This window comes from Phascolarctos cinereus, unplaced genomic scaffold (assembly GCF_003287225.1).
Source record: "Phascolarctos cinereus isolate Bilbo 61053 unplaced genomic scaffold, phaCin_HiC Scaffold_1;HRSCAF=81, whole genome shotgun sequence".
NCBI classification, from domain to species: domain Eukaryota; kingdom Metazoa; phylum Chordata; class Mammalia; order Diprotodontia; family Phascolarctidae; genus Phascolarctos; species Phascolarctos cinereus.
In genome coordinates this window covers 161216586-161242394 of record NW_027555514.1, presented here as the reverse complement: position 1 = coordinate 161242394, position 25809 = coordinate 161216586, and the positions used below count along the sequence as shown (strand labels likewise).

The following is a 25809-nucleotide window of genomic DNA, read 5'->3' as shown; positions in this document are numbered from 1 at the left end:
ACGGTCCCTTCCCTCAAGGATCCCACAATCTAATGGGGAAAGACAACATACAAAAAAGGAAGCTAAAAGGGGGCGAAGGAAGGTACCTGCCACAGAGGCATGATGAAGAACCCGAAGGAATGGACACAGGTGGGAAATGAGGAGATGGCTGACCTGAGTACCATCCTTAAATGGAGGTTATGGGAGGAGCTCTTTGCCTGACCTGCCAATCAAAGAGGCAGAAAGTACTGAGAGCACTGATGAGTCCCAAGAGGGATGTGACCTTGCACAGGGGCATAATGGGAAAGTCCAAAGGACTGCAGTCAGATGGGAAATCAAGACTCAGCTAATGGTGAACTCAGCTCCCTCATTTCATGATCAAGGAACTGGGGGGAAATGTTCTTCAATCCCACTGCTAATAAATTCTCTCCACATCCTTTCCTTTCCGAAGCTGTCCTAGTCAGTTCTTTCTCCTGTGAATGTTTCTACCCCTTTTTGCCTTTAATGAACTCTTGCATCAATTTTTCATTATACTTATTCATGGGACTCTCTTTTCTGCCTATTAGATCATAAGTTCCCTGAGAGCAGGTCTCATGTGTTATTCATCTTTGAACCCCTTCCAGCAGCTGGCATAGTTCTTTGCATGTATAGAATCCAGCTGCTACAATCCATAGCCCAGGTCTTACAATCTGCTTCGGTTTGTCCTCTCTTGTAAACCACTTCTTATAAATCCTCATTTTCCTCTGAACTTTCCAACAGCTGGCTAATCAGGTGATTGAAGCAGTTAGGTGGAACAGTGGATTTAGCACTGAGTCTGGAATCAGGAAGACCATAGTTCAAATCTGGCCTCAGGCACTTTCTAGTTGAGTGATCATAGGCAAGTCACTTAACCTCTGTCTGCTTTAGGTTTCTTAACTGTAAAATGGGGATTATAAAAGCACCTTGTTTCCCAGAATTATTGTGAAGATCAGATAATATTGGTAAAGCAGTCTGCCGTATAGTAGGTGCTATATAAATGCTAGTTATCATCATCATTACTATTATACCGTAGGTCATTTACTTAAAATAGATTGCCAAGTAAACCAAAAGGGATTATGCAGAAAACACTCCCATCACTTATTCCTCAAAACTACCTCCTATTATAGTCCATTTCTCTAGATCTTAGACTGGCATATCAGCACAGGGTAAAACAGATGGATCTGGGCCAATATTTAGCAGAAACATAATTTTAACTCAGGGCTTTCTTTAAAGAGATTGATTCTCTCTGAAGATAGGCACTATTCCATGTTGCCTGTAGGCATCATTAGCCCCAATTTACAGATAGGGAAACTGAGGCTGTGAATAGTTAAGTAATTTGCACATGGTCAGAGAGCTGGTATGTGAGGCATGATTCAAACACAAGTCTTCTGAATCTAAGGGATGTCACTCTGCTTCTTACATATGTATCAGATCACAAAAGTGGTGAGCCTAAGATTCCTGCTGTGAAATATAAGGTGTAAACAAATGAAACTTGCTTTTTTGGACAGTTAAGGCATCAACAATTCTTGGAATGAACCATTTTGCCACTAGATGCCTGACTCAGAACTATGGATGCAGAAAGCATACTTAATAAAAGTGCATCACCATAAGCCGTGGACCAGTGACAAGTCACATCATCAATCATACTGCAACATTCTTTGCCTGACATTCTTGTCTTACACCTAAAGAGAAAAGGCATCTAAGGCAATGAGTGTTTAGCTTCTATTTTTATTCCAACTTGTACTTGCTTGAAGTTTGAAATCTTTTCCCTATGTATGCCATTTTCAATGCTCCTGTATTGGACTTGCTCTCAAAGACTATTTAGTCATGAAGGGTGTGACAAGATACAACGAGAAATTAAATCAATAAAATGTCATTTTCACCTTCTGATTCTTATACAGGTCAGCTTCAGTACATTGTAGTCCACAAATTCAATTCAATAAACGTTTTTAAGTGCTCAGTCAAATCAATAAGCATTTATTATTTTTAAATAAGTTTTTATTGATATCTCTTGCTTTTTATATCACCACCCCCTTGTCCCTCCCCACCCCCAGCCATCCTGTATACAAATAGCATGCTTTATGACAAAAAAGGGAGGGGGAAATCAACATAAGTTATTGACATATTTTAAAAGTCTAGCAATATTTGTGGACCTTCCACCTCTGCAAAGTGGTGAGTTGGGAGTGTTTTCTCATATCTCTTCTTTCAAGTCATGCTTGTGTTTTGTAATTTTGCAGCACTCACTGCTGATGTACATGTGGTACCTTGTTGCCAGCATTGTATATCTTGTTTTCTTGGTTCTGCTTACTTCACTCTGCACCAGTTAATGTAAATCTTTCTATGTTTCTCTATAGGTATCACATTCATAACTTCTTATAGCACAGAATATTCCATTACACTAATGTATTACAATTACAATTTATTTAGTCATTCCTCAATCGATAGACGTCTACTTTGTTTCCAATTCTTTGCTATAACAAAAAGTGCCACCACCAGTCTTTGTGTATCTGGGAACTTTCTTCTTACCAACTGCTTCCTTGGGATATAAGACCAGCAACAGAATCTATTGATCAACAACTTATATACATTTTAGTCACTTAATTTGCATAATTCCATATTGCTTTCCAAATGGTTGTAACAATTCACAGCTCCATCAACAATGTACCAGTGTGCCTATCTTTCCATAACTACTCCAACATTGACTATTGCCATCTTTTGTCATCTTTGACAATTTGCAGTGTGATCTTAAAACTCAAGTTAACAAGCATTTAATAAGTGCCTGCTATGTGCCAGGCACCATGCAAAGCACTATAAAGCACTTATAATCTAAGGCGGGGAGGGGGGGGGGATGATGACAACATGGAAACAATTATATACAAACAAGATACATACAGAATACATTGCAGATAATTTTGGAGGCACTAACATTAAAGACTGAGATAGAGTTCTTGCAGAAAATGGGATTTTAGCTCAGATTTGAAGGAAACTGGGGAAGCCAGTATATATGTGCAAGATATTATGATAGGTACTGGGTACAGGAATAGGGATGGTACTTGTGGTTTTATTGGTATAGGGAACTTCCAGATGAAGAAATTTCCTCTATCAATGTAGGTTGGCACCTTCTCTGCAACTTAGAATTTCAAAGAGTTGCCTAAAACGCTGAGAGGTCACACACGAACCTAAGTCTTTCTGGTTCCAAGGCCAGTTTTTCATCTACTACCCCACACTGGTGATACAAAGACAAAACCCCTCTTAATTTCATCACTTTCTTTTTATTAATTACTTCCTATTCATCCTGTATATAGCTTGCTTTGTACGTATCTGTTTGCATGTTGTCTCCCCATTAGACTATAAGATTCTTTGAGGGCAAGGACTGTCTTTTGCCTTTTTTTTTTTGTATCCCTATTGCTTGGTACAGTGAGCATTTAATAAATGTTTACTGATTGATACTTGGATTTATTAAAGTCTGTGGTGTTAGTGTTCTCTCTCTCTCAAACTACCTCATATTTATTTTGTGTTTATTATATATGTGTATATATGTATGTATATATATTCTGTATTTATACGTGTACCTCTACATTCATGCATGTTAGCTTGTCTGATACACTATAAGCTCCTTAAGAGAAGAAATTTTTTTCAAATTTTTGTCTTTCTATACCCAGTACCTAGCACATAATGCTTAATAAATGTGCTTAATAAATACTTCATTGATTAATTGATTCTTAGAGCTGCATATATATATACATACATATATATGTATGTATATATATATGTGTGTGTGTGTGTGTGTGTGTGTGTGTATTATGGGAAGCGGCTTTCTGGTCATTGATAATACATACACATACACACACACAATCATACAGGTTGTTTCAGCTGATAGAATATAAGCTTCTTGAAAGAAGAAATTGAAAAAACTCTGTCTTTTTGTATACCTAATGCCTAGCACAGTGCCTGACACATAGTAGGTGCTTGTTAAATGCTTGTTGATTGATTCAGAGGTGTAGCTCATTCTCCAGAAAAATCTGTAGATGGGGAAGAGATAAACATGATGCCGAAACATTCTGGCTAAACTCCCGTTAAGCCTAGTAGACTCATATGTCTCTCTTCGGGACATACCTTACAGGATAAAACCATGAAACACTAGGCTTTTGAGTTATACTTACTCAAAGGTAAGAAATTCAAGGTAAATGATGTCTCTACTGTTTTTGAGAGGGCTCAGGATCTGGGTGGATTTATCCTTGTCCAATAAACTATCTGCCAGGCACAAGGAACAAATGAGACTCTAAAGAATAGCGTGGACAGGTTGTCAAGGAGTGCCAAAAAAGAGGAAGGCATGGGTCCTTCAAAGCTCCAAGCATTATTTGTATTAATCACTGAACATGAGTTCACAAGGAAACCTTGTTAGCAGGAGCTCTGATCAAGGCTAATGGAGTCATTCCAACTTTCTGCTAAGCAACTTGAAATGAAAAGTTCCTTCAGGCATTTTGAGATGTCTTCCCAAGAGCTCAGCAGTAGAGTACTGGTAATCTTTTTTTTTTTTTAATCAGCAGGCTGGTTCTAAATTTGGTCTGTTCCCAAGGAAAAAAAAAAAGTGAAATTAAGAAATTATTTCAAGAGCTCTAATCAGGAAATATCCCCTGCAGCGCGAAGGTGATTGCAAACTGGAATGCTCAGGAAATGGCACCACCTCCTACATAAAGCTTTTCCTGATCCAATGGTTGTTAGCATTCTCTTGTATTGCTTTGGTTTTTTGTTTGTTTGTTTTTACATTATTTTGACTACTTTGTATTTACATACCCATAGACCTGTTTTATCTCCTAATAGCATAGAACTCTGAGGGCAGGGACTTTCATAGAATTTTAGAGATGGAATGGTTTAGAGATGGAAGGGACCTTGGAATCCAACTACCTCATTTTACAGTTGAGGAAAAATGAGGACTGGAGAGAGGAAGTGATTTGCTTATGGTCCCAGATGGAGTAAATGAACATAGCCAGTCATTGCTTTGTCTTTGTATCCCCAGCACTGTGTCTTATACACTGTAGGTGCCTAATAAATGTTCGTAGAATAGATTGACTTGTCTGAGACAAAAGGAGACGTCTCAGTTGGTGACTTATCCTAGCTATCTAGCATTGAGCTAACAGGATGATGTCTATAAGCCTTAAATGAAAACCCTATGTTTCACTTAACTTTCTGACTTTTGATGTGACATTTATCTACAAAAGACCTGCTGGAGGATAGAGAGGATGAAGTAAATTGTCGCCCAAGGGGACAAAGTAGGTTGGGATGAATACGTGCAGAAAGGACCTTCCCTTTTCAGATGGCCTTCGTGTACTCTGCATTTACTTTATATGTATTTAGCTACTTGCATGTTCTCACCCATTAGAATATATTCTCCTTTAGAGAAGGAGCTGGGGTTTTTTGTTTGTTTGTTTTGTTTTTTTTTTTCATTCCCTCAGCATTCAGAACAGTGTCCGACATGTTGTTACTGTTCAGTTGTTTCAGTTGTGTCCAACTCTTCCTGTTCTCATTTGGGGTTTCCTTGGCAAACATACTAGAATGGTTTACCATTTCCTTCTCCAGCTCATTTTACAGATGAGGAAACTAAGGCAAACAGGGTCAAGTGACTTGCCCAGGGTCACGTGGCTAGTAAGTGTCTGAGTATAGATTTGAATTCAAGAAGATGAGTCTTCCTGACTCCACGCCCAGTACTCTATCCACTGCACCACCTAGCTGCCTTGACTGGCATAGGAAGTGCTTAGTAAATTAAATGCTTTTTTGACTAATTGACTTTAACAGATCATTGATTTTAATCCATCCCCTCAATCTGACAGATGAGGAGCCTGAGACCCAGAAGGATTAGTAGCAGAGGTAGGATTTGAATTCTTCTCTTCTGGCTCCAAGGATAGGGCCTTTCCTAATCTGCCATACTGTCGCATTCTCAGTCTTGCCAGGATTTTGCCAATCCAGGTTTGAAAGATGGGAGATCTTAAGGATCACATGGTATCCAAACAGCAACAAACAGCAGGAGAAAGATTTGAGTCATACTTTAGAATTAGGGTTTGAGAGATACCCAGTTCTTCTGCATCCAAAACAGTGAATGGCAAAAGCACAAAGTCAGAGGGCCAGATTTAATGGGAAAGAACTTTGTTAAGTGGTCTGTTCTATTCTAAATAGTACTCATTCATTGAAGAGACAGCCAACAGGAAAAGGGAAGAAGGAGGCAAAGGGAAAGCCCAGCATCATTTAAATCACTGCTCAGGAAATCAAAGTCCATGTTGGTAAAAAAAAAACCATAATTAAAGTCAGTGTCTGTCTTTGGACCTAGGATAACCTATTCCTCTTTTTGCGAGATAAAAAAGCTACCTCTTCATTACCAAACAGTTGGTATAGCAAAGCACCATTAGAAACATCTGTCTGGTCCAAAGGCTATGTAGCAATCACAATATTTTTGGAAAGGAAAATTGGGCAGGAGAAAAGGATGAACTTCTGCAGCCTGAGTTTCCAAAAGGAGACGTCTGAGGCTGGTGAAGCCCTGAACTGCTCTGATATTTGAGTCCCTGTGAGTTGAATGAGAAACACTTGAATAACAGCGTATAAAATCCATTGGATCATTGCCATTTGATGTTGCTCCCTCAAATGGCAAAAATAACTTTCTCTTAAATTTTTTACCAGTCTGTAAAACTTTTGAAAATTCAACTTTTTATTTGTGTGCACTTTTATTTATCAGTTGCGATCAGAATCATTACTAGGACAGGGCGATCTGAGCTTTGGACTATGGCGATGATCTTGAGGGAAGCCTGCATTGGAGACAAATCTCTTTATAGGTCATGGTCCTCCATCACCCCTTCCCCACCCCACCCACTCCACAGCTGTGTGGAATGAGATTCCTTTCCTAGGATGTGGGGGGTAGTAGATGGGATGTACTTTCTCCTAATGTAAATGTTTTCTAGGGGAAAGTGTCTTCTGCCTCCACAGACTATGCTCCCTCCCCACCACCAAAATACCCTTGCTTTTGCCCCAAGTACAGGAGTTCTTAGTTTTGGTTCTGATTACATCAATCTTTTAAACATGTGTGTGTGTGTGTGTGTGTGTGTGTGTGTGTGTGTGTGTGTGATGGGGGAAGTTGAGAAGTTCTGAAGTTCTCCTTAATAGCAGCAAATAAAATGAAAAAAACGACACGTAACCTCAGCTACTTTGCGTTGGTTATACTCCTGTGTAATATAACTTTGACATGAAAATCTGTCTGTGGGCTCTCCATCTTACAATGTACAATGTGCTCTATTAATATGGAGCATATTTCTCTGGCTTCCTTCAAGTCTCAGCTCAGGAGGCCTGTCCTGGCTTCCCCAACCCTCCCACCAGGGCCTTCCCCTCTGAGATTACCTCAAATCTACTGTGCAATTGTATTAATCAAGTTATGTATTTACATACTGCCTCTTCCATTACCATGTATGCTTTTCAAGGGGAGGGACCCCATTTTTACCTTTCTGTGTATCCCCAGTGCTTAGCACAGTGACCTGGCACATAAGTAAGCACTTAATTGTTGTTGGTTGCCCTTCATTTTTGAAAAAGACCAAAAACATCACTTTGGAGTGATGTCTTGACTCACCTCCTATTGAAACTGGATTTAAGTAAGGTGGACTTGGGCAAAGGCAGCATTCTTACTCTCTCTTCCAGAGTCATCAAAGTCCAGTGGCAAGATAAAAGTCTCTTGAAGATGACTAGAGATGGCCCAGGGATGTAGTGCATGACCTTGGCATCTTTGATGTCTGACCAAGTTCTAATTGCTACACAGCACCTGCTTCGTGGCTACTGGAAAATACTGTTCTCATCTGCCTATTCCATGGGGAGAAGTCTTCACATGATGGGGGTGTATGGGGTGTAAGGGAAAACTAATGCCTTTGGTGAAAGGGCTTGCCGACACCTACCTTTGCTGTCCACTTGTCACCCAACTCTAACCTGTGACTCCAAGAAGCTGTAGCATGTGCAACAGCCATACCCCAGGACCATTTAGGCAGATGGGCTAAACCGGGCTGAGGGTAACCAATGGGCCTCAAACCTGTTGGTGAGTTAGGAAGACACCCACCCGAGCACTTAACACATGCTTGTCGACTGATGGATTGGTGACACTTTCCATTCCTTTATATCATTAAGACTTTTCTGAGGAGCACTCAATGAAACTTCACCACTCACCCTGTCCTAATTACTCTGCTGAGTGCTGCTAATGGCCCGTCAATCATGGTTTGGCAGAGAGACAGGTTGCTAGAGATGTCATCTCAATCCACTGCCACACTGATGCAGATGATAGTTGAGGAAAAGTCAATTCTGAGAGCAAATAGTTATAATCAATTAATCGATCAACTCGTATTTATTAAGTGCCTACTCTAAACCAGCATTTTGCTGTCACATTAAATACTTACCCTCCCCCACTAAAGCTGGACCAAATATAAAATTTTAATCAAAAAGGATGAAGGAGATTCCCTCCATCTTTTGGCTCTTGAATTCCATAAGAATGTTGTCAACATCCCTACAACTTGGGCTAGTCAACCCAAAATGGGTTGATCATATCTAAATATAGCTGAAGGTAGGTAACACAGTGGATATTGTAAAAGGCAAGGGAGTCAGAAAGACCTGACTTCAAATACTACTTCAGATGCTTGCTAGCTGTGTGACCTTGGGCAAGTCACTTAACCCATCTATGCTTCAGTTTTTTTCATTTGCAAAATGAAGGAGTTAGACTTCATGGCTTCTAAGGTCCCTTCCAGGTCTATAATCCAATGATCCCATAAATAGAACTAACATTCTTCTTGGAGGCATAAACAGTGTAGGGAATTCTCCGCATAGAAGTGGAGGAGGGCAGGCTAGTTACTTCTGCAGATTTATGCTTAGAGAAATTTTCCACTCTGTCTTAGATTTGGGTAACTGAATGCTTTGTGTTAGCCACCCACTTCCAAGCTAAACACAGGAGTCTGACATTAACTTCAGGCAAAGAAACTGCCTTAAGGAGCCTTAATGTCAAACCAAACAAAAAAAAACTGCATTAAAAAATGTTTCTGCAAAAATCCCATGGTGTTGAGACTACAGTTTCCTTAAGGGAACTCAGTGCATCTGAGTGACATTTAAAAGTTGGTCTTCTATCAGACTACAGGTAGTACAGAAGAAATATAAACATTCTTTTCTAGTTTACCAATGAGGAACTTAAATCACAGAGACTAAATGATTTGTCCTCTCACAGCATCACACAACACTCATGCATATGGATTAGGAAATAAAACTCCATGTCTTGTCATAGAATTTTCACCTCTACGATTCTTTTTTCTCTCCTCTTATTTCTCTTCCTCCTCTTCTTCCTCTTCCTCCTTCTCTTCTCTCCCTCTCCCCCCCCACTGTGTTTCTCTGTCTCTTTCTCTGTCCTTCCCCCCCCATAGGAGGGCTGTAAATACTTTACTTTCCCCTCTGCAATCCAACTTCCACATAGCTGCCAAAATACAAGTCTGACAATGTCACTATCTTGCTTAAAAAGCTCCAGCGGATCCCTACTGCCCCTAGGATCAAATGCAAATGTCTCTATTTGGTGCTTGAAGTCTTTTATGTGCTTGCTACAAACTGCTTTTCTGGCCTTATTATATGTTGCTTTCCTTCAGATGCTCTGCAGTCCAGCCAAACTGGCTTGCTGTTCGTCACACACAATCTTGCATGTCCTGACCCCATGCTTTTGTCATGGTGGTGCTCTATGCCTGGAATGAACCCCCTCCTCACCTCTGCCTCTGAGAATCCCTGGCTTCCTTCAAGGCTCAATTCAACCATTTCCTTTCATTTAAATTCATTTAAAAATACTATTCTAAGAAGGAGTCCATAGCCTTCACCAGACTACCAAAGGGTTCCATAACACACAAAAAGTTAAGAATGGCTGTCTTAGCAGATGGTTAAGTTGCTGTGGCTGAAAAAAAAAAGGATCGCTTTGGGGCCTACCTTCTGGAGATGGGCCTCTCTGAATTTAGCTAAGCTGGTCCTTGGATGACAGGCTCCTAGTCCTTTGCTGAGCCTGCACTCCAAGCTTCGGTCCCGTTGCAGCAGCCTTCAAGAAACCATGGTTATCTCCCTGCCAGGATAAGGTTTTGGAGTAAGACTTCAATGGAGCCGATAGACATGCTTATGGTATTTGCTAGTCTACTTCGTGAACACTGCAGAATATAACTAACTTACAATTACCTTACAAGGAACATGAAAAATGAAAATAAAGGAAAATACCTGACAAACCAACAATTTTCATTTTAGCCACTTATTTCAACTTTTTCCCTTAAGCTCTCTCACAAGCTGTAAGCAAGATGCAGAAAAAACTGATGAGAGTTTCAGTATTTCTCCCTCCCTCCTTGGGTTCAATGTCTGGTGGAAAAGCTAATGAGCAGTGAAAACACCAAAAAGGCTGGCTTCAGGAAAAGAAGGAGGGGGAGAAGCAAAGAACTCATTGGGAGCATTCCCCAAAAGAAGAATTAGCTCTCACAGTCCAGTTCATTATACTCTGCACGTAGTGGGTGCTTAAGAAATGTTTGAGGAATTGAATTCTCCTTTGGTTAGTTGCCTGGCAAACAAGTCAGTTGCAAGCTAACAGGAAGGGGTGTGAGAGACAATTGTTAAACTTTCAGGGTGAGCATTAACACTTGATTCATTGTTTTACTGATTGTCTAGACTTAAAGTGATGCAGAAAATCACACACACACACATATGGCAGTTTGTTAAGCATCTACACATCACCCTGCTGACACAGAATCTCAAGGCACTTTTTCAGGGAGTGGAACGTGAACCATTTTTGTTCATGAAATCCAGCAGAGCCAAAATTATAGAAAACAATCAGCCCTGAGCTTGTAGTAAGGGAATGTTTCCTCTAGAGGGCTCCTTTGGACACTTTACTAGCCCTGTAACCTTGGACAAATCACTTCACGTTCTCAGTTACCACCTCTGTGAAAATGAGGGTGTTAGATTTGTTGACCTCTAGACCCTTCCAACCGAATCCTTTTATCCTATTCAGATGTTGGATGCAACCACTGGTTATTGAAGAAACTGTACTTCGCCAGCCAGTTTAACTGCTAACAGTAACCAGGAGAGTGCTGATAAATGTTTAACAACCAACTCTCAAAATTTTTAAATTGAATCAGCATTATTATTTATGTCACCATTTTCTTACATTTTCTGATTTGCAAGGATCAAATGAAATGGTATTTTCAAAGCACTTAGTACAATGCCTGGTTTGTAGTAAGCACTTAAATGCTTTTTCCCTTCCCAGGCTGAAAATTTAACAATCAGCTCTCAGGAGTCAACAGGAGCCAGCTTCAACACATCATAGACAATAACTCATATTCTTCTGTTATGGGCCAAGGTAGAGGCAGGATTTCTCATTGTGGGAAGAGACAGAAAAAGAAGAGACAGAAAAATACACATAGGCTTTTTTCTTTGTCATACCCCTGATTATCTTGATTTTCTGACAGTCCCATTAAAGGCTGAATAAAAAGCCTTCACATTATGTTACCAAATTCTAGCTTCATAGTGATTGGAAAGAATATGAATGAATGAATGAATGAAATAGCATTTATTAAGCACTTATATAAGCATTTAAATAGCATTTATTAAGCACCATGGGCAAAGCACTCTGCTAAGCACTGTAGATACAAATAGGAAAACAGAACAGTCCCTGCTCTCCAGAAGCTCACATTCTAATGGAGATTACATTACCTACAATATTAGTTCCAAACCTATGCTCCCAAGTTTTCTTCCTTACTCTGACTGTAAGCGCTGATTTCATTTCTGGGTACCCAAGAATACAAAGCAGATTGTAGATTACTGAAGTAATAGTTCTGGTTTCTAGATATGTGGTGTGAGCTTTGGTTTCCTTTTTAGTGCAGACTTGGCCTTGTTTATAAAGGGGATAAGGACTGCAGTTAGTCCTTGAACACGTTCAGACGTATAAAACCACATAGGAAGAAGCAGTTGTGGGACCTGAATTAATTAGCTTAGCAAGTAGAAAGTATGTCCTTAGGGGTGGGAGTTGGGTACTAGGGGGCAATGAATTCAGCATTCAACTAGGGTCTAGAAATCTTAGTTCTACTGAACTGCTGACCTACTGTATGACTTTGGCCAAACCACTTGAACTATCCATAGTCACATAATGGAAGTTGTAACAACATCCAGCCTCTATGGGCTATTTCTAGAGAAATCTGGCTAATGTGTGTAAAGTGCTGGGTGATTCTAGGCAATGGCAGAACATGACTATACACTAGTGTTCTATTAACAGATGACAAAGCCTGGTAGGGAGTTGATAGTGCCCAATAATACCTTGTACTTACAAAGTTGCTCTCAGCACGAGAGCTGTATGTACTTTTCAAGCAGTGAGCAATGAAGTAGTTTGTCCCGTGGGTGTCAGGTAAAGGTTGGCACTAACTTTTTTTGCAGGTGCAGAAATGGGCATCGGTTTTGTTAGCTCATAAACTGAGTCATGGAGAAAGCCATTGGTCAAGGTCAAGGATTCTGATCCTCAGATCCCTCTGCTATTACTCTCAGCTCCCCACTGATCTGACTCTTTCAATAAGGTCTGGGTTGATTTTTTTTTTCTTATGTAAAGCTTGAAAGCCTAGAGACCTTGTGACCCAAAAGAAACACATCACCTTACAGCTGCAACTTGTAATTACTGTATATATTTATTGGAAAAAAAAAGCACAAAATACCAAGTATCCATTAGGTCCCTACATCTGTACCTCACCAAGCAACTATAAGAAACCACCCATGGGATTCAGTTGATTTAATATAATGTCCCCAAGAAGAAAAAAGAAAAAGTAATAGGAACCTAAGCCCTCTCAACTGACAGTTTTGAAAGTGTTTGTATTTTGGAGAAAACTTCAAATCAATTGATGGAAGACACTCAGAAATATGGCTAGTCTTGGCTAAATGTAATCATTCTATTCTTGTAGTCCAAGCCATTCCTCAGAGGCACTTGGCTATATCTGCATCAGAACAGTACTCTAGAGAATGGAATTCCCATTGCAATGTCCATTTAGAACAGAAAAGACTGTGTTGTCCAGAAGACAAAATTTTTCTCATTTTAGGAAGTGATCATCAGCCCCTCTCATAACTTCCATCAATGGAAGCCAAGGGCAACATGTATTCACATATATGGTGATGTGACCCCCATACTCAGACAATGACCAAGAATCCGTTATCAATCTTGCATCTTAATAGCACAATGGAAGCTTCATCAAATATGCATCAAGTCAGTACCTCATTATCTAGTAATTCCGGCATTTTTCAGGCGAAGAAATTAAATGAATAAAATGATAGAAATGTAGAAAATACTTAAGTTCATCAGCAGAACCGGGCTACTAATTAGCCCTCTGGGGAGATTTATATAAAGTGATCTTACATAGCTATTGAAGGAGATTTCAAATGGATGTGTGTGAATGTATCAAGGAGAGAAAATTCCCATACAAAAGTCCTAAGAATGGGAGTAAGGTGGACGCTGCTACTTTACTATGCTGGAAGATACTGAGAAGAAGACTGTTTTCAGCCTAAGTGGATGTTGTTGGGCGAGTTCACTTCTTTTCATTGTAAGAAAGAATCCTCAAGGAAGCAAACAAAAACATAATGAGGCCCCAAAGATGTTGTCATGTCCTCTCTAAATTGGGGGTGCATGGATACTTCACAAACTAACTGGAGCCATGTGTATATGGAATCCATAGATGGAAAGATATGATTTTGTTGTTATTATTGTTGTTGTTGGGCAGCTAGGTGGCACAGTGGATAGAGTGTTGGGCCTGGAGCCAGGAAGACTCATCTTTCTGAATTCAAATCTGGCTTAGACACTTAACTAGCTGTGTGACCCTAGGCACATCACTGAATCATTTTCTCTTCGTTTCCTCATCTGTAAAATGAGCTGGAGAAGGAAATGGCAAACCACTACAGTATCTTTACCAAGAAAAACCCAAATGGGGTCATGAAGAGTCAGATATGACTGAAGAGCAACAATAAATTGTTGTTTATTGTTTCATCAGTGTAGGGAACTCCTAGTAAAGGACTTTCACTACTGAGCACCTTTCTGCCACTTTGAGTACTTAGAGTACATCTTAGAGTATTGCCTAGGGTTGCACTGGCAAAGGACCACCCAGCATGGCATGCCCACATCAAAGAAGGTGCCGTGCTCTGTGAGCAAAGCAGAATTGCAGTAGCTCGAAAGAAACACGAGATGCACAAATTTAGAGGCGTCTCCATTCCAAATATTCACCCAGACTATTTGTACCCACCCTGTGGTAGATCCTTCTGAGTTCATATTAGTCTGATCAGCCACAGCTGGTCACACTGTACCTTGACCCCAACACAGTGATGTCATTTTGGCCCTCTTGGAGAACGAAGGACAACAATCAGCCAGCCCACCAGGGTATTGAGAGGTTATGATTTGCCCAGTACCAGACAGCCACTGTGTGTCAGAGGTGAGACTTGAACTCAGGTCTTCATAACTAAGGCCAGCTCTCAATGACCACTTCTTCTCTATCACTGATTTCAAGGCTCTGGCTCAATAAGAGGCCTTAACTTTTATGACATACTTATGTGCCCCTAGATTAAGGCTGTTAGTACAGGTATCATCTGTAACTCATTGGCAGCTGATGTTGGAACTCACCTGCAATTAATCTGAGTTAATTATCCACCTATGTCCCCTACTTTGTTCCTTTTCTCACCTATAGTGGAATCATTAAAATTTAGTGACATATCAGAAAGAAGTAGTCCTACTGCTATGGAATGATATGTGTGTGTCTGTATGTGATGGTAGGCATAGGACCTAGGGACGTAAACATGCTTACTATCCCACTTAACAGATGAGAAAATTGAGGCACCAGGATGTATATACTCTGTGCATTTACAAATGCTATCCCCCATATCTGGAATTTACTCCTTCCTCCTATGTACCTCCCAGAATCCTTAACTGCTTTCATTGGTTCAAATCAATCCAGATACCAGCTCTTAGCTTAACCCTTCCCTGAATCCCCCTCCCAAGCTGTTAGTGTTCTGTCCCTAAATCTAAGTGACCTTTCATATACCTATCAGAAAATATGTTGTATGTGCCCTGACCCTGCCACCTTGCAGGCAGGGACTATTTAGTCCCTGCCTTTGTATTCCTACTGCCTAGAACAGTGCATCTAGCATATACTATTTGTTGAATTAAATGATTAGTTCATGGTCAAATGATAAGATAGGGTCAGGGTGGAGACTAAAACTCAGTACAATCTTTTGACCAAGGAAGGGTGCTGATTCTTTTTTGAGTAAAGGATGAATCCCACTATTTCAATTTTTTTTTTGTAAGTCTAGAGATCATGAAATATACTTCTCAGAATCTCAGCCAGAAGCAACGTCAGATTAGTCCAACTCATTACTGGAACACTAATCCATTCTAACCACTTCCCCAAGAAGGGATCATCCTCAGTTTCAGGCTTAAGGAGAAAAGTAATTAATTCTATATATGGGTTGCAGTAGAAGATGAGGCAAGATCTGAAAGTATGAATTTATGCCTGGGATCTTATTTGTCTGAGAGGACTGTAGAAATCCATTCTAGGGGCAGCTAGGTGGCACAGTGGATAGAGCACCGGCCCTGGATTCAGGAGGACCTGAGTTCAAAACCGGCCTCAGACACATAACACTTACTAGCTGTGTGACCCTGGACAAGTCACTTAACCCCATTGCCTAGCCAAAAGAAAAAAAAAAAGAAATCCATTCTATCCTCAACATGGCTGGACAATAGCAGTAAAGCCATATATACAGGAGAGCATCTGATGAAAAGTATTTTTATGTGCATATCCTCCACACTTATAATGGATGCCCATTCTCTCCATCTCTGCTAATTGAAATCCTTTCTTCCAGGAGTAGTGATTGAAGCCCATAGTCTGTGCTGCTGGAGAGACTGAGCCTAGAGATCAATTGAGTTTGAGAGTTCTGAGCTGTAGTAGGAGGGTTAAATCTGGTATAGTTTCCATGATAAGTCAAGGATGAATATGGTGGACCCCTGGGGACAGAGGGCCACCAGGCTGCCTAAAGAGGGATGCACTGCCCCTAGTCAGAAAGACTGAGGTGGTTAGAGCTTCTGAGCCAATTGAGGTCAGGATGGTGAATGACTGCTGTACTTTCAACCTAGCTCAGAAAAGAGAAGAGAAAGGAAAAGGAAAAGAGCAAGAGCAAGGGAAAGGAAAACAGAGGGAAAGGGAAGGAGGGAAGGAAGGAAGGAAGGAAGGAAGGAAGGAAGGAAGGAAGGAAGGAAGGAAGGAAGGAAGGAGGAAGGAGGGAAGGAGGAAGGAAGGAGGAAGGAAGGAAGGAGGGAAGGAAGGAAGGAGGGAAGGAAGGAGGAGGAAGGAAGGAAGGAAGAGGAAGGAGGAAGGAAGGAAGGAGGAAGGAGGAAGGAAGGGAAGGAGGGAGGAAGGAGGGAAGGAGGAAGGAGGGAAGAGGAAGGAGGGAGGAAGGAGGGAAGGAGGGAAGGAAGGAAGGAAGGAGGGAAGGAGGAAGGAAGGAAAGAAAGGGAAAGGGAGGGAGAGAGAAAGAGAGGAAGGAATGAAGGAACATAGGAATGAATGAAGGGGGAAGGCAGGAAGGGAGGGAATAAGGAAGAGAAAGAGAGAAAGAGAAAGAGAAAGAAAGATAGAAGCTTCTGAACTCAGAAGCTTCTTCTTCCATAATCTCCCCAGTTCCTCCCAGTTAGAAGTGATCTGTCCTTTTCTGAATCTCTCATGCTTCTCTTTGACTTCTCCCATACACTTGATCACATTCTAACTTGTATTATAGTTGGCTGTGTGTGTTGTTAACTTCGAGGGTACAGACTGTCATTCTTCACTGCCATATTTCTGGCACTTATGTATCTTGTACATAACAGATGCTTAATAAATGTCTGTTTAATTGAACTGAATTGAGGAGAGGAAGACCAGCAACCCACAAGTAGGGCTGATTCTGTGTTCTGAGGAAAATTAGGCTATACCAAAGGTGTAATAAAAAATATCTTCTATGAGATTTAAAAATATATACATATATAAACTACCCTAATTTTCAATGCCCCTTTGATACAAAAGTGTGATACCCAAGCTCCACTAACTCGAGGCTGCCCAGGAACCATTCTAGCTCCCAGTGGTGACAACTTCCAAGACCGAAGCATCAGATGACTGGCTTTGGGGTGCAGCATCTTGAGTTACACTTTAAGGTAGCTAGCATGGGCGTGCTCCTGCTTTAGGGAGTTGATATGAGGAATCTGACCCACCGGGGAGGACAGCTTCTCACTAAGTTTGCGGTTCACTAGCTCCATGCGACGGCTGTTTTTCTTTGCCTGGCGCAAGGATCTCTTGACCTTCTTCACCCTGTCTCGAAGCTGCTTGTTCCGTTTCTCCAGGGTGGCCACCTTCTGCTGCAGCTTCTTCACATGGTCTTCTTCCTCAAAGAGGGCCTTCTGCACTGATGAACACATGAGCTGCAGAAAGACCAGCAAAGAACGAATTAAGGTGAATTTCCAGAAACCCTTTTCCAGGAAAGCATGTTCATAGCCTCATATTTTAAAATCACTTTTTAAATCTAAATTTTAAATCACATTTTAAGATCTATCATACTCTAAGGTCAAAAGAACAATTTCCTCATAACAATCTTGGGAGGTATATGGTGCAAGTATCATTATTCCCATTTTACAGATGAGAAAAATAAGTTTTGAGGAGAGGTCAAAGACCTTGAGGTGGAAGGGACCTGAGAGGTCATATGGTCCAAATATCTCATTTTGGAGATAAAGAAACTAAGGTCCAGGGAAAGCAAGGGAATCACCCCAAGGTCACATTGGTAATGTCAGAAGCAGGATTTGAACCCAGGTCCCTGAGCCAATGCTTTTGGCACTGCACCATCCTGACTTGCCCAAGGTCACAGGCAAGTGACACAGAGCCAGGTTCAAACCCAAATCTCTTCTGATTTCAAGTCCAGTGCTCTTAATGATAACCCATTTCCTCTTACCATACTACTCCTAGCAAACCAGACTTGAGTTCCAGAGAGCTACCTACTATAAAGAACTGACCCTGGGCAAGACTTGATCTGATATTTATTTGGGAATGTGGCCACTTCTTGCTTTGGTTCATTTCATCACATGACCATCAGTGGGATGGGCCAGGTGATAGAGTGGAGAGAGTGCTGAGACTGAAGTCAGGGAGACCCGAGTTCACATTTGACCTCAGATACTTACCAGCTGTGTGACTAGGCAAGCCACTTAACTGCTGCCTGCCTCAGTTTCTTTATCTATAAAATGAGGATAATAATAATAGCACCTATCTCTCAGCATTGTTGTGAGGATCAGAGACAATAATTGTAAATGTGCTTAGGACAGTATCTAGCACATAAATAAGTGCTACATAAATGTGAGCTATAATTATTATCAAACCACTATTTAAAAAAATCAACAATCACATATTAAGCATCTACTATACACCAGATACTATGCTTGGTGCTGAGGACACAAATAAAATGAATGGAATGGTACCTAATTTCAAACTCCATGCTAGCTACCGATAAAAGAGATTTTTGGAAAACAGGGAAATAAGAACATAGTAAACCAAAAAGCAGCCTTACCCAAGAGTAAACTGATCATTTTGAGCTCTGACATGTTGGGGGGTGGGGCTTAATATTTTTTCCCCTTAATCTTTCAGGAAAGTTAAAAAGGAATATTCTACTGGCTTAGTTGAATTAAAGGAAGGTAACAAAGATGAAGGAGCTATCACCTCAGAAGATCTAAGGTTTGGGGCTATTACAGGAACTTCAAAGAAAGTAGCCTGACATTCGCCTGTGAATACCATCCCCCTTCTTGCGATTCCTTGAAACTTTATAGTAACAACTATTACTCCCCAAATGTTAGGAGTCCAACTTAGACATCCAACATCATGGCAAACTACAGTGAGCCAATGGGACAATATGTCCAACACTGCCCTCTCCTGGCTAGATTGAGGCCTTTTCTCAGACGAGAAGGGAATGACACCCCTCCCCACCACTACCACCACCACCACCACCACCACCACCATCACCACCACCACCACCACCACACCCAGTTTGGGCATAATGGATGCATTCTAAGTCACAATCCTTTCTCGGATTCATAGAGGTTCTTCTATTAACATATTTTCCTACTTGGATTCAACTAATTAGTAGCAGAAGGGCATTAGGAGGAACTATCAAATAAAAGTAAGAAAACTTACGGGTTAGGGAATTTTAAGCGGATGTATGTCCAGACTCTAAAAGAGCTGAAGTCAATAGCATAACAGAATTTTACATCCAAGAGACACTCAAGTGATATTTTAGAATATTCTTTGAAAGCTACATTTTTAGACACATAAATAAAAAACAAATATTTATCTAACATTCCTCTTTTAAGGACTTCAAAACACTTTACAGGAATTATGTTGTCTAGGACCAGATGTTCCCCATCTGCAATGAAGATCAAAGAGGAAATAAGTTTTCATTGCAGGCAAATTAGCAAATTAGCCATAAGAAAGAAAGAACTTGACTTTCTATGAGATCAAATGAACTATGTAAAGCAATTTTCAACTTTAAAGCACTATGGAGGTGCTAACTCTTATTTTTCCTAGTGATGTAGCTACCATTATGTGGACAACAACACAGAATTCCTATCTGGGTGAGATGATCTCCTGGAATTTCCTGGCAAATGATTGATTACCTCACCCTTTAGAATGAGCAAGGAGGCTGGATGATGAAAACAGCCATATATCTCTTCAGTGATTTAGCCAACGCTGCCAGTGACAGTCGGGGCACCCAGGTGGTACAGTGGATAGAGCACCAAAGCCTAGATTCAGGAAGACTCCTCTTCCCAAGTTCAAATCTGGCCTCAGAAACTTACCAGCTGTGTGACCCTGTGCAAGTCACTTGCCTGTTTGCCTCAGTTTCCCCATCTGTAAAATGAGCTGGAGAAAGAAATGGCAAACCACTCCAGTATCTTTGCCAAGAAAACCCCAAATGGGGTCATGAAGAGTCGGAAATGACTGAAAAACAATTTGAACAACAAGAAACCAGTTACAGGATAGAGACTAAGTTCTCATATTTCAGTCTTCTTGCAAAAGACTGAGTTATTTCTCTAGTTAAGTTTGTGGATTCAAGAATTAAAGAGGACATGTTGATGGTAATCATCGAAATGATTATACTCTAAGTAATAATGAAATCAATGGGAATAGTATGAACTGGGAGTCAGGGAATCATTACTTTTTCACGAACTAGTTGTGTGATTTTTTCCTTTTTTCTGAACTTCAGCCTCTGATGTCCCTTCCAGCTCTAAATCTGTATAAATTCTATGATTCAGTAAGTGTCTAAATTAAGAATTTGGAATCCAACTCATCATCTCAGAAATATCTGCTTCTTCTATTAGAGGGCAGGGATTATTCGAGGAGAGACAACCTCTCAGTGCATCTTTTACTAATCTCTCTCTCTCTCTCTCTCTCTCTCAACAAATCATTTTAGAAAATTTTCTCCTTTATTCTTCCTCTAAAGGTTACTACATGTCATTTTTCCATCTAGCTTTATAATTTTATTTTCAGTAAACCAATTGGGGAAGGGGAAAAGCCAATGAATGCTATAATGGATAACACTGCATTTTCTTTGGAAAGACACCAGAAAAGAAAAACACAAAACCACTCTACAGAATAGCCCAATAGCACTGGCGGTGGCGGCAGATTGCTACTGTCCAAAACCCTTGGCTCTTTTACAGACCTATCCCGGCACTTTGATGACAATGGAACTTTTCTGACTGTGGAAAAGAAGTCATCACCCAGCCTGAACCAGTTATTTAACATGGAACATCTCCCTTAGGAAGCAATGAATGGCCCCTTAGGGATACAAGAGAGGGTTGGGATAGGAAGGCATGGTCTCTTCCTTTTGACAATTGGGGGCCACACACTATTGCTTATGGGGCTACTCATTCTTAATCCTTTGCCATCCTGATTGCCATAGTCAGGTTTGAGAAAGATGCCAAGACTGGTGCTTAATGTGCCAACAAGAGTAAAAATTGCTTTCCTAACACTGAGTAAACTTCCAGTGACCTTTCTTTGGTCACCAGTGTGTACTTCAATAACTTTAATAACAGGACAAACCCATGGAAAATTCTTCCTTTCATAATAATTTAATGGCTCTCTATTTACTCTCTGAATTTTCCAGGCAATCCAATCTCAGGTTATTGGTAAGTTAACAATCTTATCCATATGGGCATCAATGAATGAATAAATGAATGAAATATTTGTTAAGTGCCAACTATGTGCAAACACTATGCTAAGTGTTGGGGATAGAACTTAGTTAATTTTTGTTCTTCAAACCTTCCACATTCACCATTCCATTAGCCAGATACTTCTAAGAAGTTCACAGATTATGAGCTCCTGAACATTCAGTGCCAGAGGCCAAGATTCATCATACCTAAAACAATTTCCAGTACTCATTATTGAAAGGGTACAAAGCAGAGGAAGGGAGATAAGTTCCCAATCTCCCAGTAATAATATCATACAACAAGAGCTGATATTTATGTGATGTTTTAAGGTATTTTCTTCTAAAAATTCTGTAAAATAGAATCCTGTGGAACTTCCATATCTCGTAGGGAATGGGCTAGAAATGCAGTTTTGAGTCATAGAATCCAAGTTAAAGTCATCTTTTCTTTTTTTTTTTTTGCTTAGGCAATCGGGGTTAAGTGACTTACCCAGGGTCACACAGCTAGTAAGTGTCAAGTGTCTGAGGTCAGATTTGAACTCAGGTCCTCCTGACTCCAAGGGCAGAGCTCTATCCACTGACCACCTAGCTGTCCCAGTTGAATTCATCTTGATAGATTGATAGACTACCAATAAACCCATAGATTCTCCCTCACATTTCTAGCCTGCCAAAATCATCGCTGAATTATTGTTTGATCATCATCTTTTTCCTGCTTCCTTAGCATGGGAAACCCCTGGTGCCTTGTCCTGGGCTCTCTTCTCTATCCACTGTGCCAGGAGTCTAGAAGACCTGAGTTCAATCCAATCACAGACACTTATTGGCCACGTGACCTTGGGAAAACCACTTAACTCTGTCTGCCTCAGTTTCTTTAACTCCCTCCCAGGGTTGTTGTGAGGATCAAATGAGATCATATCTGTTAAGCACTTGGTAGTATCTAGAATATAGTAGGTGCTTATATGGCTAGTCACTTTGATCATAGGTAAAAATTTACTTGTTTGTAGAAGAAAAACATTGAGCATTTTTTTAAAGGTCATTGCAAAAATCTCTGTCCAATATAATTGATCTAAGGGGAATCCTTAGTCCTTGGTTGTTCTTTCTGGTAAGCTTTGGTCCCACTCTAGGTCAAATCATTCAATCAATTCTAAATCCAACTAACTTCACTATCATGCAGCACATATCTTTCCTCCTTGTCTACAAGGCCATACTAAGGGACTTTATCAACTGTCCTGCTGAAATTCAGGGACACTATTCCTAATTAATAGGCAGAGAGGTAGCATAGTGGATAGAGTGCTAGGCCTGGAGTCAGGAAGACTCATCTGCCTGAGTTCAAATCTGGCCTCAGACACTTACTAGCTGCGTGACCCTGGGCAAGTCATTTAACCCTGCTTGCCTTAGTTTCCTCATCTGTAAAGTGAACTGGAGAAGGAAATGGCAAACCACTGAAGTAATTTTGCCAAGAAAATCCCAAAAGAGGTCTCGAAGAGTCAGACACCCTGAAATGACTGAACAACAATGCCTAAATAATTTCCTTAATCTTATCAGATTAATATTCAAATGGATTAGATTTGTATTTTGTTGATTTGGGTGTTCCTTCCAGTGATGATCCTTCCAGATCGAAATCCATCCACAGCTGGTCTGTCCTCCTCTAAGTTTGCCATAAGGAGTCCGTTCAATGTGCTGGAGGCCTTCCTCATTTTTTCCTGATATGAGGATACTAAGGGAGCACTTAGTCTGTATTTCTTTGATATAACTTGTCCTTGTCTTGTGCCAAACCCATCTTCTCTTTCAATCAAACATTTCCCTAGTGACATATTTTACTTCCTGTTCTATTTAGAAGTTGTTCATTCATTTCATGTTGCTGCCTGCTGACACCCACAATGAGCACCTCCATTGCCCTCTATGTGATATTCATTTTTAATTATTCAGAGACTGATGGCTTTCATTCCTTTCTGCAATACATCGACATTTGTATTATAGAATGTTGGTATTGAAAAGACAGTCCTTGTTTTCAGAAGAAGCTTAGGAGTAATTAAAGGAGCTTTGAAATTTCTTGAATGCATTCCAGCCTGCTCTCCTTTGGTTTGAATCTGAGCTTAATTTGTCCATTTTTACTGTCTAACTCATATATATGTGATAATGACAGACAAGTTCTATAAATTGTCCATTGAAATGCATGTCATAATCTTAGCAATAGCCGTTCTTCATCCACTTGGTATTTCCTGTGTGGATGGCAGTGCCAAATTCTTTTGAGTGATTACAGATCTCTGTCAGGAGGTGCTGCAGCATCTTGGAGTTTGAGGAAATAAGCCCACTGTCATCCATAACTAGGAACATCTGGAGAATCTCAGCCTCCACAGAGAATCCCACATTAACTTAGATCCTGTTCTGGTTCTTCTCCATCATACTAGCAAAAGCATACCTTTGGTGAGCATAAATTTCACCTTTTTTCAGGCTTGGTCTCATGTTTATTATCTGTGTCACTGAAAGAATGATTTCTGTTGTTCTACCTTTTAAGGTATCCTGAATGATTTTGATATATGGGTGGGACATACCTTGTTGGAAGACAGCCATTAAGGAGGCATTTGGCTCCAGTGAATTAAATACCTTTTCATAGGCAACAAGGAATAAACAGTCAGATCTTGCATTCTCTACATCATTCAGTCAATTACAAGATAGTAAAGATGTGGTCCATTGTAGAATATCATTTACAAAAACTTGCCTGTTCCCTCCTAATATTGTTATTGATGATGCCCTCAATATGCATGTGAGTGACTCTATTAAAGATTTCAATGCATGCATATATTATTCTTTAAAGATTTACAACAATGGGAAAGAAGGCATATTGGATGGGTAATTAATGTTCTCTTGGTTATTTTTGGTTATTGATTAGGCTTAAGTTTCTCCATATTTTTGGTAACTTTCCCTCCTCATAACTTACAAATTGATTCCTTAATGCCATCATGGTTGTTGCTTCCAGCATAGATCTCATTTCCCTATATTTGACCTAGTCTGGGTGCTTTTGCTATTTTTGTTTTCTTTAGTATAATTTCTGTCTCCCCTATCAGTACATCCAGGACTGGGATATTAGTGTCCAAGTGTGATTGCTCTACTCTCCTTGGTGGTGAACATAGTTTATTATAAAAAATATTTGCAGGTACTTTCAATTTTTCTTCTTCTTGTATTCTTTGTACTTTTATATTTAAATGTCTTTGAGAACACTTTTTTCAGTTGGATCTTTGGCCAAGCTTTCTTTAAGCTGGCTAACCTTCCATTGTTTGAGTGATAGTATTCATAATCATCCATCATCCTTCTTAATACTTGTTTGTAAATTTATACAAATGAGTTCATAATCTTGCCTTTGGCCACCACCGATCTCTGCTTTGCAAGTAAAGTCAAGTGTTTGATGATTAAGGTATTGCTTAAGCTCTTTGGATCTATTTGTTATGGCAATTGATTTATATTTCTTAAACTTTTGTATAAAATTATTACATTCAGTGTTGAAGTCATTTATGCTGTCCATTACCCATTTTTATTATTGATTATTTATTTGAATGATTCAGGATTAATTTTTTCCAATAATCCTTTCATAGTTTTTCTTATATTTTCCTTTCTTTTAGATTTATACTAATTCTGACATGCCAGTGGTATGACTTTATATGGACAGCAGGTTCAGGAATAAGTCTTATATCAATGCCATTTTTCCTGTATATTAAAATCAATACCATTTAAATGATATTATTCGGTGCTTGTCATGACAAGCATCTATCAATTCTTTATTAGAAGGATAATTTATTATTTATGTAATAATCATGTATATAATAACATTTAACAATATGTGCTAGTTATATGTGTTAATGTATACGACTGTATATGCAATAATAAGCTATGTGAGAATTCATTATTATTCATGCATTAATGATATAAAACCATGATGTTTCTGTCTGACCTATAAGTCTGATCTCTTTCATTTCTTCTTCTTCAATCATGCCTTTTAATACATTTTTCACCATTTTTACCTATTCTGACATTTGCATGAAAGTCATTGAATATCAAAATTTATGATGATTATATGTACAGGGTATCAAGTCTTAAGGAAGGGAAGAAATAAGCATTTATTAAGCATCTACTATGTATCAGGCATGTGTTAAGAACTTTACAAACATTATCTCATTTGATCCTGCAAGGTAGGCACTATCATTATCCCAATTTTACAGTTGAGGAAACTGAGGCAAATAGTAAATGACTTGCCTGTTTTTACAATGCTAGTGTCTGAGATCAGATTTTAATCTGATCTTTAATCAGGTCTTCCTGATTAGAGGCTCAGTGCTCTGTTATCTATTGTGCAATCTATCTACCAAATAGGATTTCTTAATATGATTTCTATATATCTTCATTCTCTACAGCTGATGTTCATAAGCTGCAATCATTTTCACTGCAGTCTTAGTGAAGATGCTCACATCATGAGCATTGCAACATGAGATGATCAAATGTCCTATGAAATGTTTCTTGTTGCCTTTGGGAATATGATAAAACCCACCATCTTTTTTGTTGCTGCTCCAAGTGAGCCATCCT

General features: G+C 39.8%; 1 protein-coding gene across 3 annotated transcripts in view; it reads right to left on the bottom strand.

Moving 5' to 3' along the window:
- Positions 1–1771: 1771 nt before the first annotated feature.
- The window catches only part of CCDC3 (coiled-coil domain containing 3), a 125527-nt gene continuing 101489 nt past the window's right edge, over positions 1772–25809 (bottom strand). Inside the window, exons 3-5 of one of the 3 annotated variants that reach the window (XM_020999732.2) lie at positions 17273–17479; positions 9970–10099; positions 1774–4565 (exon numbers count right to left, since the gene is read on the bottom strand). In XM_020999732.2, coding sequence (XP_020855391.1) covers positions 9995–10099; positions 17273–17479 — 312 coding nt within the window. In that variant the 3' untranslated portion in view covers positions 1774–4565; positions 9970–9994. Of the gene's footprint in view, positions 10100–16495; positions 17480–25809 lie in introns of those variants that run through there. The other 2 variants (XM_020999731.2, XM_020999733.2) reach the window with 2 other exon arrangements.